Source organism: Vespa mandarinia, chromosome 4 (genome assembly GCF_050613455.1).
Source record: "Vespa mandarinia isolate Hongniang chromosome 4, ASM5061345v1, whole genome shotgun sequence".
Lineage (NCBI taxonomy): Eukaryota > Metazoa > Arthropoda > Insecta > Hymenoptera > Vespidae > Vespa > Vespa mandarinia.
The window spans coordinates 7,327,501-7,342,915 of record NC_140813.1 but is presented as its reverse complement, the minus strand read 5'-3'; the positions used below and the strand labels follow the sequence as shown (position 1 = coordinate 7,342,915).

General features: G+C 33.9%; 1 protein-coding gene across 2 annotated transcripts in view; it reads left to right on the top strand.

Moving 5' to 3' along the window:
- The first annotated feature begins 1,271 nt into the window (after positions 1-1,271).
- Positions 1,272-15,415, top strand: part of LOC118443006 (opioid-binding protein/cell adhesion molecule homolog) — a 155,699-nt gene continuing 141,555 nt past the window's right edge. For both annotated transcript variants that reach the window (XM_035869387.2, XM_035869386.2), the window contains exon 1: positions 1,272-1,496. In XM_035869387.2, the coding sequence (XP_035725280.2) occupies positions 1,400-1,496 (97 nt within the window). In that variant the 5' untranslated portion in view covers positions 1,272-1,399. The remainder of the gene's footprint in view (positions 1,497-15,415) is intronic.

Here is a 15,415-nt window from a genome sequence, read left to right as displayed (position 1 = left end):
TATTTTTTTAAATCACGTATTTACTCACATATTTCTAGAAATCGAAATATGACATAGTACTATATACGCTAACGTATGTTTCATAAGGAACGAAGTATTTTATCGCAACAAAAGCTGTTTCTATACGTTTAGCGTTTTCCTTTAATATCACGACTTTTCCAAGACTTTTTCTATTTCTTTATACACTTTTCCTGTGTCATGGCATGATTTACGGGCTACGAGAGTAAGAATATGTGGTTGGATTGTTCTGAACGTATCGTTTTATCATTAAATCGTATTTAGATCGAAACAAAAGGGTACTAAATATATACTTCTTTCCCATTTCCTCTCTCTCTCTCTCTCTCTCTCTCTCTCTTTCTCTGTCTATCTATCTATCTATCTCTCTGTCTATCTCTCTTTCTACAAATCTGCGAGACCGCGTGATGTAAAATTGGAGAATTTTCGGATAGCCAGCTATTCCCAGGGAAAACTGTAATTCCATTACTTCTCAATTACTCGCAATTACTCATATTTAAACCAGTAATCGTCAACAAATCCTGCTCGATATGCTCGACACCCATAGACATTTTCGTTGTCTGTCGGACAATGGAACGTTAACGTCGCTAACAAATATATACAATCGTGTGTATGTACGCTCGATAAGCTCGTTCGAACGTAAGTGATTCGAAAGGTATACAAAGTCCTTTTTGTTTGTTAACAACCTTCGGATCTTTCAACGAAAGAGTTCTAGCTAGTGTTCAACTTCGATCAACCAACCAATCAACCAATCAATTCGACTGAATTTTCATTTTTTCATAAATTACGCTTTCGAAAATATCACTAGAATTTCGAACATCTGCCATTCTTTATGAATTACGTGTGACATTTAATCTTTTTAAATGCATACACGTAAATATATACACGTAGATACATACATAACCTTTTACTCACTTCATATCTTTTATTTAGAACATTCTTACAAAGTTCATAGCATTGTAGTTAAAAAAATTTGACGCAAGATGAATATCGCAGAACGTATAAATCTGGCATTATCGATGAAACATTATAATCGTTTTCAAAAGTGGAAACGAAAAGACTTGGTGACAACTTCGTTCAAAAAACGTGGAAGGCAGAAATAGAAATAGAGAAAGAAAGGGAAAGAGATGATTTTCTTGAAGCTCCGCGCCAGTAACTTCGGCGCTCGCGCCGAGTGGTTGAGTGGAGGGAGTAGTGGCACGTTCGAGCAACCCCTCGGAGTTGGCGCGCGCGGAGTGGGGCGTGTGGAACGATAGGAGGAGGGTGTTTCCTCGTGTGTTGGCCTCGAGGATATACGGAGCGACGCACGAGCTCGGAACTTCAGTCTCGAAGCGACGTGCGCTACCCTCGTTGGGATACGCGGTGTCGCTTACGCGCGATTATCATGCTTGAAAAACGTGCTATGTGTTCGTACAGACGACAGGTGCAACCCCTTCTGATGCTCGCTGCTTTTCTCGTTGGCGTCCGAACGGAGATTGTCGGTGAGTTCGGTGTCATCTGTGACGCGTAACTCTCCTTTTGTCTTACTCGATCCTTTCTTTTCATTTTACCAGTCCTTTTTTTTATACCCTTTGTATTTCTTCTCTCGTTCTTTGTTCAAAAAAAAAAAAAAGAAAAAAAACGCAAGAAACTAAAGACAAAAGGACGATTGACTCATCTTTATTTTCGTGACGCGATAGGTCACATCCTACTACGGTGAAGTGTCACATGTGATTGACGCGAAACGTAAGTTAGGATCGAAAGCTCGTGCAAGAGGGATTATCGTGTGTTATCCTGCGAGAAGTGACGCCTTCGACGTTCGACGTTCCCCTTTAGTTACTAGTACATTGTGATAGGAATGAGGATCGAAGTATTGAGGTATTTCGGTCGTTGATATATGCGAAAGATAATACAAGGCTACTCGCTTTATATTGTATAGGTATGTACGTACCTACATACGCATATCGCGATTGAATCGATTTTTCCTATTGAGCGAGTACGCGACTTCTGATACTCGATGTACACGTTCGATTCCTAGTTTAATTATCCTCGGAGGCGACCCGAACGTTGATCTCCTTGATTAATGTGATCCACCTTCTAGCTTCCATATTTATGAACGAACCTTCGTTTTTTTTTTACGCCCGTGAAATCGGTATTACATCCGTACTTCACATGATTTTTAATTGAATGATTATCGTGATAAAGGAGATCTGATAAGGTCAAGAGATTCGTTATTTTTATTTCCTTTTTCACGTGACTGATTTTCGTCGAAATTTTGTGCTTGTTATTTACGGAAAATCTTTGTTGTCCTAACACGTGATTCTGTTTCATAATATCTGTCGATTTTTTCATTGATTTTTCGTATCATCATGTATACCTGTAGAAATTCCATCATTTCAATGATATTGATAGTTTCATCCCGTTAGATTGATTTAATTTCATGAGAAGATATCTTTTAATCGCTCACGTGTTTGTACACGTTAATTGCGAATTTGAAAGAATCAAAGCATGCTGAATTTATGAGGAAACATTTGCTCAAACACGAGTAAAGCGAAAGTACGATGCAAAGTATTAAGAAACTCAACGTCGTTAAAAACTTAAGAGGAAACTTAGAGAAAACAGAGGAAAGTAGCATTAACAGGATGGTTTAAAACGCATGATTACCATCCCTTCCTGGTCGGTCACTATAGTCATTTCAGGACAAAATGCTCGAGCTTTTCCAGCATGTAATTAACTTTTGTTTTTTTTTTTATTGCACGTATATAAACATAATCTTCTTAGCAATTATCGAAACTTTATTTAGGTTTTAAGATAGAACATTCTTAATCCTTTGACTACTACCTTCTAAAATTTTGTTCTCCTCATGCACCGTTTTTCGCATGAATTTCGAAATCTCTTCGATAGTATTCGTCCGCACTTATAAGTTTCGTTATTCCTTAAAAAATATGCCGCAGTGCTTGTTTCAGCTTGTCTTTCAGTGATAGCGATCGCATCTTGATAAAGCTGTCCTTTCTGAAGCTTGGCAAGTGGTCCGTTAAGTTTGGTGAGTGAAGTTGGATAGCCGTCGAAGAAATCCAATTTCCCATATGTGAATCTTCTTTTTTACATTTCGACGTCGATCGATGATCCATCGTAGAAAGTTTTGTAGGCAATTTCGATACTTTATTTTCTTGATTCTTGTAGAATCCACGCGACGGAGACGTTCCTTCATGGTCTGAGTTTGTTCAAAAATGAACTTTGCTTTATTATTTAATTGTTAACGTCTTTTTTGTATTCTTTCGATTGTAATAAAGTCATTTGAGATAGTTCAAGTTGAGCGTACGATTATCTTCGTTAGAATAAAGTTCATTAGCTTCGTCATATGTAGTTCGCACTTTCGCGCGTCCGTCTAATAGAGCTAATACTAGCGAGGTGATATGATGGTAATATTCTTGGTAATACCATAAATCATATAGCGTGTCGTGAGCTATTAAAATAATCGTAACGACCAAATCTTGACGAGAAGAACTGTTAAAAGAGGAGGAAACAGAGAAAAAGAGAGGAAAGGAAAGAAGAAGGGTGATTTTTCCTTCGTCATTGATATTCGTTTAAAATACAAATAGACTATTTTTCTATGCAAAAGCCACAATAATAAATAATAATTTTTATATAATTCATAACGTATAAGAAACATGAATTAGTCAGATATTTAATTTTATGTAATTATTAAATCACGATAACATCGGAATAAAATCTCGAGTATTTTCGCATGTGTTCGACCAGTACTTGGGATATACTCATTTTGGCGTTATTAATATGGAATAAGATATGAGAAAATGAAGAAACTTCGCTTTGAGTGTTTCGCTTGTATCTAAGAGTAGTTTGCTCGTTTTCGTAATGATGGTTTCACGAATAGACTAAATAGAAGTTGATGAGTTAACGAAAAACAAAAAATGTGAGGATTGAAAGAGAAAGAGTGAATGTAAGATGAAAATAATCCGGGTACGGGCAACGATATAATTTCGTTTGGAAGTGGAAGTAGACAGATGGCTTTCACGAGTATCGTTCAAATCCTTCGGCCATAAAATTGATCAAATTCTGAGATACGGAACCGGCAAATGCTTTGAATCCAATAAAGAGGATTAAGTGTACTGAGCTGTAAACACGGTTTGATTGAATTCTAGGACGACCGAGGGAGTACTTGCTATGTGTATATCCTTGTATGAGAGCGCAAGAAAACAAAAGGGCGCGCCGAGACTTCTTCCACTTTCATTACCGTTGAAAGTGTCGCGACGTTTGTCTTCTCCTAAATTGGATATCCTCTAAGAGGAAGACTCGAACCGCAGACTTCTTTTTCGCGCAGAAATTTTAAACCAACTTCTCTGGAACTTCTTATTCTTTTATCTATAATGGACTAATACAATTCTTTAATGGATCAATTATATTACATGAATTCTTTTATCCTTTTTTCTTTTTTTCTTCTCAGTAAAAAATATACATTATGTAAAAATTTGCGTAAACTGCGAAGATATTATCTTCTTGTTTTGATTTATTGTTGAGAAATAATTGAAAAGCTTAATGGTAAAATGTTTTGCGAATTTGTTACACTTTCCGAGCGAGTAATGCTTGAAAAAGTATCAAAATTATTCGCGATAAATGCGGATGTATTTTGAAAATTGTACATGCATAATTTTAAATATTTTGTAATGTTGTAGCTTTTATCAGTAATTTACCTTCAACTAAGTATTATGCACGATATCTGAAGATATGAGATAGAAATGACTGAACGGTTGAAAAACAGAAAGCGACACTACTGAAATGTCATTTGAATATTTCGCATAGAACGTATTTCATCGTTATTGTCTCATAAGCATATTGTCGTGCATGTTACCATCACAATGTTTTACTAACAATATCAATGATAACGTTAAGTCATTATCAATAAAAATTTTCATTCCACTTTCTTCTATCTTACAAAAGTATAATTTTATAAACGATATAATAGCGTCATTGATAGCGTTGATATGTTGTATTTGAGAAAATATTCTTTTTATGCCGTATTTTATCTAAAAGTATTTTGTTCGAAAATTATAATAGATCTGAATGTTCATTCGCAAAACGTGACGCCACGAGATTAACAATACATGTGCAAGAGGATTATTACCTTCATTTTGTACATTCAGAAGAATGCGTTTTCTCATTTGTAGAGATTCTCACGTTTTAATTATATTTTGGTAAAAATTGTTCAAATGTAATAATTGGAATAGTCTAGCAAGTACTTTTTCCTGTATCAAAAGTTATTGCTAGAATTTCGTTAGTTACGAAGTTACGAAGAAAGAGTTCTTATTGGTGCAGTTACTCTCAGCTGTTGCTGACATTTCATTTACTAAAGTTGCATTGAAAAAGTCCAACTTTATTGACGCAATCGTGTTACAAATTGATTCATGAGTTGTCTGTCTATTTCTCTTTTTCTGTTTTTTTTTTTTTTTTTTTTTTTTTAACATATATTATGTACATATAAATACCAAATCTATTTTATTTATTTAGAATTTATTTCTATTTATTTATTTGTCCTTTTTATTTATTTAGTATCGATGTTTTCTATTATTTGTAAGAAAGTTCGATTCAGTAACAACGATTGTTCGTTGATGAAAACGTATTACGATCGTAATACGGCTAAAAGAGAGAATAAACACTGGACTGTATCCAAACTAAAACACTTCTAGATTGAATGCGTTACACTTTAAAATTCTTTCGTGATTAATGAGTTCTTCGTTAATTCAACGTTAGTTTAGATGGAACGAAGTTGCCCGAGTAAGAGAGACCGTTCTAATCAGCCGACTCGAAGTTATCTATATACGATTCGAACAACGATTCAATTAACTGTGCATTTTCGCGGACATGAAGTGCTATTCGGCTTGATTAACCTATCCGAAGAGGTTTCCGTACACACTCGACACGAGCGAATGTTCGTCGTTGCATTGTAGTGTAGGTTCGATTAAAAGCCTACATACATACATTTTCGCAATAACCTATTAGCTTAAATATGATGCTTTAATAATTACAAATACATAAAAGATTCTAAGACATGTCTATGGAAAACGACGTGTAATGTGGCGGATTAGTAGAACAATCTCTGTAATGTCGAGGGTGATGGTAATTTACGCCGATGATACAAGTTTAATGAATTCGCTACGTATAGAAACAAATGGATAAATGCTACTGTATACACTAGTTATTCGACATTGGAAACGTTTGCCATATATTGTCTTCTTTGTACTATGGTTGCGACGAATTGCATTGCATGGATGATTCGAATATAGTGAATAGAACGGTTTTATCTTCAGAGATAATATTAACGATTGACAATAAGAGAGAGAAAGAGAAAAAAGAAATAAAAAAATTCTTGAATCTGAGGTCCAATGTGAACGTGGATTAAAGCTAGTTTTCCGAACGAATTCCCTTGGATCTTGCGGTACATCACCTTGAAGCATCCCTCTCCCTCTCTCTCTTTTTCTCTCTTTTTCTCTCTGTCTCTCTATCTCTCTATCTCTCCCTCTACCTCTCATTTTTTTCGTTAATGTGCTTTCCCAGTGCAAGCTTATCCAAGCCACGTTCGAGATTCTTTTCTTTTTTTATCTCGTTAATATCCAGCTTTTAGTTTGGAGTCGGTAACGTTTCATTTTCCGCGTCGAATAGATTTTCATATTCCGGCTTCTGCTGTTGTTACTACGTCACTATAATAAGATTCACTACTATCACCGTGTTTATGAAAGAAAAGTTGAGAAGAATGATCAGTTTGGTAAAAAATTCACTTAAAGAATGACTTCTTTTAACAAGGGAACCGCGTTACGGGCAATTCGATCGCGTGCATCGCCGGTTCGTTCGTTCCTTCGGCTTTTCTACGATCGATATAGCTGCCGCTTGCTTACCGCGAACTTACGGATATTCAAATCTTGCGGTGGCATAAACCTACCACCCCATTTTCTGTTCCTATTTCTCTACCTCCCTTCTGTCGAGGCATATTCACGAAATCATAATCGAGTCAGAAGCGTGTACATTGTTATGGATTTCTATTTAATTTAAAAAAAGACTCTTCAGAAAGTAAAAAGTAAAATTCTTCTTCTTTTAAAAAGAAAAAAAAAAAAGAAAAAAGAAAAATAATGTCAAATTTTTAAATATATAATATATATAAATTTTGTCGGTTATAACGAGGCGAGGTTTTTTGAAATAATTTCGACAAAGAAATTAGTTGAAACTATGCTGGCAATTTTATTGGAATTTGAGATAGGATGAAAGTTTATTTTTCTCTTCCTTTTTTGTTTTTCTTTTTTTTCTCTCTTTTTTTTTTTTTTTTTTTTTTTACGTAAATATCGATACGTTTTTCTCTATATTTCGGCGAGATTTACGAGGCTCACCACTACGGAAAATTTTTTATCGAAAGGTTGAATCGAAGCTTCCGCAGGGGTTTTCTATTTATTTTCCACAAAATATTACTGCGATCGTTCGTTAACAGCGGTGAGAGAGTTTTAATCGTTCGAATGCCATATGCAAATGTTCCCTCGATCGCGCGCGTTGCGTTTAGCGAATGATTCTCAATGCTAGTAACCAGCAGCTGTCTGTATTGTTTCACGTACAGCGAGCATAATTTTCTCTTTCTCGTAAGTAGGAAGACTCACGTTATCGTGCATGGTATTCCGGTGTAAGACAGCAGAATTTCGCAAAGTGCCGGCTTCTAACGAAGGTGAAATTTCATTCGTGCAAAAAAGAACATCCGCTTGCCTCGTACACACAACAGGCACGCGCGTTAGTTTTTACATATAGTGATCGCTCGTTCAACACTGATGCGAGACTTTACTGAATTATGTTAATGGACGAAAGAAAAGTTATTATCGGCGTAGAGACTATATCTCCTACAATATCTTTACTCTTCCGAGGCGTTCATTTTATGTGTCAAGTATTGCACGCGACGTTACGTAAATAATATATCTACGTACCTACTTGTCTATTTACGTCAAAATACTAAATTTGTGTCTTCCTTTTCTTTCTTTTTTTTTTTGTTTTAATAGGAAAGAGAAGGAGATATTTTCAACCTTTTTACTACGGAATTTTTAATAACACTCATCCTTCTTTGACGGCATGTACTTTCATTTGAAGTACATGTAATAAATTTTTCAACGTAAGACTTCTAATACGGCTCCGCACTAAATATCCTTTTCTCTTTGTTCAATAGTTCAACTACCATAATTACGAATAATTTTTAAATAAGACGCGCTGGTCTATATTCTGCTATGCACGAATAGATATAATGAAAACAGATAATAACGCATAAATAAAATTTTGTCTCTCGTTACAGATATGACAATTTCATAATTGCAATAATACTTTTGGGAAAGAAATCTATTTAATATGTAACGATGTTATATATCGTGTATATATTTGTATACATGTAAATAGAGTACAGAGAGTGAAGCATTTAAATCATTATAAGGTAATATTTCGAAAACAGTCAAAGATATCGAAGTATATACCACTTTTGGGATATCAAATGGTCTCGAGAGGTACATTGTGTGCAGTACCAATCTAAAAAGTTTAGCACGTGTGCGCTTTATATCCCTGAAATAAGCAAAAGCTGGGAGTGAGCAATAATTGGCGATAATGTATTTGCATGGTACCTCGTTTATGCCACTTCCCATATTTGTCGTGTCTGACCCACAACCGATTTTCGTCGTCAGAGTCAAGTGACTTTTCCAAACTAAAGCAAGTTCATAGCTGGCCGGAATCACTGGCTTTTAAAACCGTTCCTGAACTTCTCTCTTTGCTTTAACGGTGTTTATAAACTTTTCGTTTGCGGATAGATTTAGAAAAAAAGAAATGTTATCCGAAATAATATTAAAAGCGTCAAAGGGTGAAAGAACGTCATAACGAAACTTCGAGTGTTCCTTTGGGATTATCGCCAATGAAATCATTCGTTTTCGTATTTCTCACTACTAATTCCCGCAAACGTTTGAACGTTTTACCATTGAAAAAGTAAAGAAAGAAGAAGCAAATCGAAAGGAGGGCGAAATACTAACTTTACTTCGCTTTAATGCTCGTTAAAAAGGTCGATTTTGTAACTGCAATTTTCTGCTCGCGCGATCATCTCTCGAATAATTCAATAGCGAACGCTCGACGAAGAGATTTATTGGAGCGTATCGAATCTACGAAAATGTTTGATTCTCTTCTCCGTTTTTCAACTTAGGTACCTATATCTCTCGTTATTTATTAAGATTTTTTCAACGAGTTGTATTTTCATTTCATTCTTTGAGTTGTATGCGCTTGCGCTTTACACATATTGCCGTCGATCGATGAACTATTGCTCTTCTACAATCTAATCTCGCGTTAATTACAAAATTAGTACCTAGATAACCATAATTGATACGTATTATATCGATAATGGAATCAGGAATATCGTTTCCGATTACATCGTCACAACGACCGGATTGATGCATCATTTAATAATTGAGGCATCATTTGTAGAAAGAGAAATTGTCTTGATTAAGAACCATGGTATGTGTAGCGAATATATAACGCTTTTCAATGTGTAGTGATAATTTTAAAGCCATGATTAGTATTTTTCATTTTGACATACATACGTAGAATGTAGCAATGATATTCATATAGGTATATGCATAGATATTGGATATACATACATGATGACAAGACAACTTGTATTTTAGCTAGAAAAGCAAATAAAAATAGAGAAACGAGTCACTATAACGTAAGACAAAAGAGAATAAGAGAGAGAGAGAGAGAGAGAGAGAGAGAGAAAGTAAAATGTATGGTCTTGATATTGACACTTCGACATCGCGTGGTTTTATGCATGCTACCGAGTAAGAGCATAACGTTAGGATGCCTGATCAAGGAGACGTTGTATAAAGCGAAAGTGCAATATAAAAATTTTACGCCACTGCAGAGTGAGACGACAAGCTGCATGATTCGATCTTGTGCAAGTAATGATACTGAAATATTTTAGGTAGATCGAAGAAAATATGTTCGTTCATTTAATAATTTCATAAAAAACGCTAAATTTTTTATATGAAAATACGACTATGTATCTTTGTGTTATTAAACATTAATTTAGAACGTTTATATCATAGAATTGTTTTTGATTAATGATCGTTGATATTGTCGATTTTTTAATATGTGAATTTATTAAAAGAAATATAGCTCTTTAGATATAAAACAGATACGATCTTATCTAGGCAAACGATTTAACCATGGTTAAAACCATCTCACGTTAAACTATTGAAAACTATCTATCACATTCTTCGTAACGTCCTATTTTACTTTCCATGTAATAAAGTAAATCGACGATCTAGCAGGTCGATTCGAGTAAAGTGCGACTTGAAAGTTCTTCGGTTGGTTTTCTCTTTCTCTCCCATCTTTCATTAGCCAAACTTTTGTAGGTCCCGCTTTCAAACCTTTTCTGATAAGGAACGAATGCAAGATGGCAAAGAGAAGTGGGTAGAAATAGAGTAGGCAGGGGATGAAAGAGGAAGGGGTGGATGGCAAGAGAAGGGTGGTAAACGTGCCAAACCGCATCTGCTAATACAGGCTAGGTGCATTAAGGCAAAGCAATTCCGCTAATCTACATTGTCTGCGCTGATAACGCGCGAAGGGCAAGGTGATCACATAGCCAACGTTTTCATTCACTTCTCACAGGATCCAAATTGGATAGTATGGGCTCCAAAAATTTGGATGACCGAACAGGCATCGATTAATTATACATGACAATCTTTTATACTTAAAGAAAATTCTATTTTTTTACTTCATATTGATAAAAAGACAGAGCTAATTATCGATAGAATTGGGAAGTAAATATTTTTATAGATAAGCATTTCTTATAGATTTCTACCACTAATTATGATAAATTATTTGATTTATTGACCTCAAGTATTCTCGAGATTTTTATAAAATTAAGATCTAATCAAATTTAAGTTTTCAATCGTTATAAACATCGAATGTTATCACAGTTAATAATTTAATTTGGCGTTTCTATTTTAAACATTGTTTGAGGTAATCATAAGTGAAAAAAAAATCAATAATTAGATAAATTTTTTAAATCAATATCAAAGATTGGAAAGATAAACTAAAAAATATTTTTTAGTTTATGATTTAAGAACACGTTCCGTTACAAATTCATAGTAGCCGTTGAAATTTCTTTTTTAAATACGAATGGAAATTGTTAATAACTCGATGGAAATTTGTTACAATAGAAAATATTTTCGTTCAACAAAATAGAATGATATTGTAGGGCCAAAAATACGATATCGTTGTATAGTTAAAAGAACGAAAGGGGAAGGGGTAGTATGGTTAATGAAAAAACTCATTTATCGAGAGAGAACTCGAAGTGAGCCATCGTGAGCGCGACTACGCGGAAGCATAAATATTTAAGCGGGTGCTGCTAGAAACGGAGGTTTCTTAGGTAATACGAAGGTTTGAGAGGCAGAAGGATCTCTTCTTCTTGTAAATCCTTCATATCTTCTGGTAAATAAGACTTTGTATCATTTATTGTCGTTGCCAAAGGTGAAACCACTGGCAGAAACGTGATTACGTTTGCTTTACTGCCAAAATGAAGCGGAGTTTACTTGAGTTACTTCGTACTCGTAAACGGATAGAAACGAAGTTTAGAAATTATTTCTCTGATTTTTCAGCACTATATTGCTTCTTGCCTTCGACCTATATTCATCCTGTTTCGAGTCGACGAATGAAATTAATGAAAATTTACGTGTTGTTAATAGATATTTGATGAGAATGTCATATTCAAAGTTATTTTTTTTAAGTCTCCAATATCACCGAAAAAATATTCAAATTCTTTGAAAAATCAATTTAATATTTTTAATTTTTTTTTTCATATTTTATTATTTACAAACCGTATTAATTGCTCTATTTTTTTCGCGCATATATTATTTTTATCGTTCTATGAGCGTATTAAGTATTTACGTACATAAATCATATATTGTAATATTATTACATTTCTTTGTCCTTTTTTCAGAAATTCAAGTTTCTATCGCATAATTAAAAAATTTATCTTTTTTATGGCATAACGTTTTAATAGATTTAATCGTTTCTTTATTTTCAGCAAATATACCAGAGAATAAGGATGCAAAGTTGAGATTAAATCTCTCGATGAGAACAAATAAGACGTTGATTTTATGGATCTTATCTTACGAAATATTGACAAGTTTATATATATTAGAAATACAAACAAGAAGTCTGAAAGTATTAGAATTAATATCTATCTTTGACATTAATTCAATCGAATTTAGCGAAAATGAGTCTACGTTGCCACATGCGTGCGCGTGTGTGTGTATGTGTGTGTGTGCGTATGTATGTGTGAGTATGTATGGTAAACGAAATCTTTAACTTTTTTTCTTTCTATCATAAATCGAGACGTTCATTGTAAAATTATTTTAAAAGACTTCATTCGTAAGAAATGACATATTACGTTGCTAAAAAATTCTTCGTGTATGGCTCCCGAAAGGGGTTGTTAGGTTGATCCGCTTCAGATGGGCTTTACAGAAGTTTCTTTCTGTTCCTTTCGTAAAATTGGGTTGCCCGACTTATGGCTTTCGACTGACCGATCTACCTACCACGTATACATCGTTTCCCTACCCTTACGTACGAAAGATTCGCTGGGTAGCCATTTGCAGACACTTCATCCTTGGTTCTTCTTATCCTAGTGGCGCGAGCTCGATGATTGGATCAGTTTTACGAACCCTCGGGGGATAAACAAGCCGTTGATTTCGAAGTACCAGGCCAATAGAGAATCCTTCCAACCCCTGCATATATCTAGGCATGCATACTTTTGGATGCGAACCCTCCTCAATGTTCTTTTCGTTCAACCTCGAATAACACGTTATTTGTATATATACGAGAATTTCCAATTTTCCTCAGTCGATCCGTCTATATTTATTTAAATTATCTCGAGGAGTCATCGACCAGTGGGTTCAATGCTTTTTCCCTATACGAATTTGATTTTCTCCGTTATCTTTCATTTTTTATTCCCTTCATTGTTAAGTATTACTTAGTGATGTGTTAAAATATCATAGTTCGGTTTCTTAGTTCAAACTTCCACTTTGAAACTATTAAATTGTGTTCGTTCAATTAGAACTTTAAGTGTAACAAACTTCATTTAAACTTTATCATAAATTTATTCGACTTGGTTTTACTGCTGTTTTACGGATAACCAAGTAGTAGAAGTCATTAGAGTATATGTTTAAAAGATCGACTATGTATCAAATAGACATTTAAAACTGTGTAACTAGGAGGCGAGAATCGTAAAATTTGCATAAGTGTTCGAGTCGTTAAGCCGAGATTTTTGTTTGACTTAAATTGATTTACCTTAAAACGACTCGATCTTTTTTTTCCGAATGATTGCTAGGACCAATTTAACGAACGAAATCGCGCTCGATGCTGTATCGACAGGCAATGCGAGTGAATATTAATGCTTCTCTCTTTCTCGCTTTCTCTCTCTCTCTCTCTCTCTCTCTCTCTCTCTCTCTCTCTCTCTCTCTCTCTCTCTCTCTCTCTGTTTCTCTCTCTTTTTTTATTCTGGAATTCCATTTCTTGTTAACGTCAATATAACTAGATTTTACGCTATCTCGCGATCGTTGCCATTGAAAACTAAAAATAGTCGGAAAAAACGTTTTCAATTTGAACGCGTTTTCATCCTACGATCGTTTCGAAAGATTTATCTAAATGGCTGCCCATATAATCCGATTGCTAATCATAAGAGCACTCTTTGAACTATCAGCGATTCATTGCAAATACAGTATTGTCCAAAATTTGTTTGATGCGGAAACTGGAGCGAATTTATATACGTTATAAAATATAGAACATTCGATAATGTTCATTGACCATGACGATATAAGGTAAAGCATGACTGCGTTAAAATTTTTTTCGTTTGCAAATTTGATTTAACATCGGACCAACTATTTTCCAAATTGGCTTTAATTAAAATTGTCCTCTTGTTTAATAGTTTCTTTGTAATAGATATATTTGTTTTAATTCTCATATGGCAGGTATATGCCGTCATATTCGAAGTAAAACAAAAAAGTATATTTTTCGTATAGCTGACGAGTTGTAAAAAATAGAGATGGCAACTATATCTTGGAATTCGATATTCGAACGAGTTTGATTTGTGTGATGTTTTTACATTGTTGTTTTTTTACATTGCAATATAAAATATGTTTGAAACTCGTACCTTTGAACGATTTTCTAGGATCCTTTCGTATTCCTACCATGTAGTATTATATCATACGAAGTCATCAATTAATACAAATTAATATAAATAAATTTGATTGTTATATTTTGATTGTGAATAGGGAAACTTATTGTTAACATTTATTGTTAAATGAAGTACGCAGTTATTTTCGCAATAAGAACGTTGCACGCAGCTAACAATCTCATTAAGAGTTCTCGTCGATAGATGAAGCGTGTCACATGTTTTCAGTATGAGCAGCGATTAACTTTGAGATATTGCGGTGATGCTTTCTCTTCTCATTTATTCACGAAAGTATAGCAACGCACAAAGAAATAATTGAATCGAATAGAAGATCGTGTATTATATTTTTCATTTTCTGATCACATCTAATACGTTTAAAAATTTCTTATATATATTTACATATTGTAACATTAATCTTCTAAATATCATTATTTGATCTAAATATTATTAATCTTAAAATATCATTATTTGAAAATTTAAGAATCAATTGACCATATTCAATGATTCGATTTAACGTAAGAAAGTTTAAGGGTTAATGTGATTTCAGAATATACATTTTAGAATATGCGGAATATGCATCATCGAAACAAGTGTGAATTCAAATTTCTTTAATGATTTACATTTTAAAGTAAAATTTTGTTCTTTAAGTATTTTGATGTATTCAAAAATATTTTTTTCATCAACGTAAGTACAATCATCTCTGAGCTTTGCGAAAAAATTTTATTTCTAATTGGCGAAACTAATTACTGAAAGAATGCGTAGTCGGGTATTGTGTAAAAATACGTAATCTATATTCGATTACAATAAACAAGCTGACACACGTATTTATCGGATGGATTTTAATAGTACTGAAAGTACGAAATTTTTATTAAAGCTGATGCATTTTAAAGTTTCGTCTCTAAGATTCAATTAGTATATTAATGCATAAAATTGATAAACTTGTTAAGCCCTAAATCCGATTTTAATTTGTGGTGTTAATATTAATGAAGGAGATCGCAGCGGATTTTCGTTCTTTGTAATTGGACGCTTGAAAGATAGTCGTGAGAAGCTTGAAGCTGCTATGAATGACAGGAAAATAAATGCATTTAGGTTGCTAAAATAAGAGAAAGAAAAAAAAGTCTTATCTAGGAATTTACTATTATACTTACAAATATATGACGTATAATATAAGAA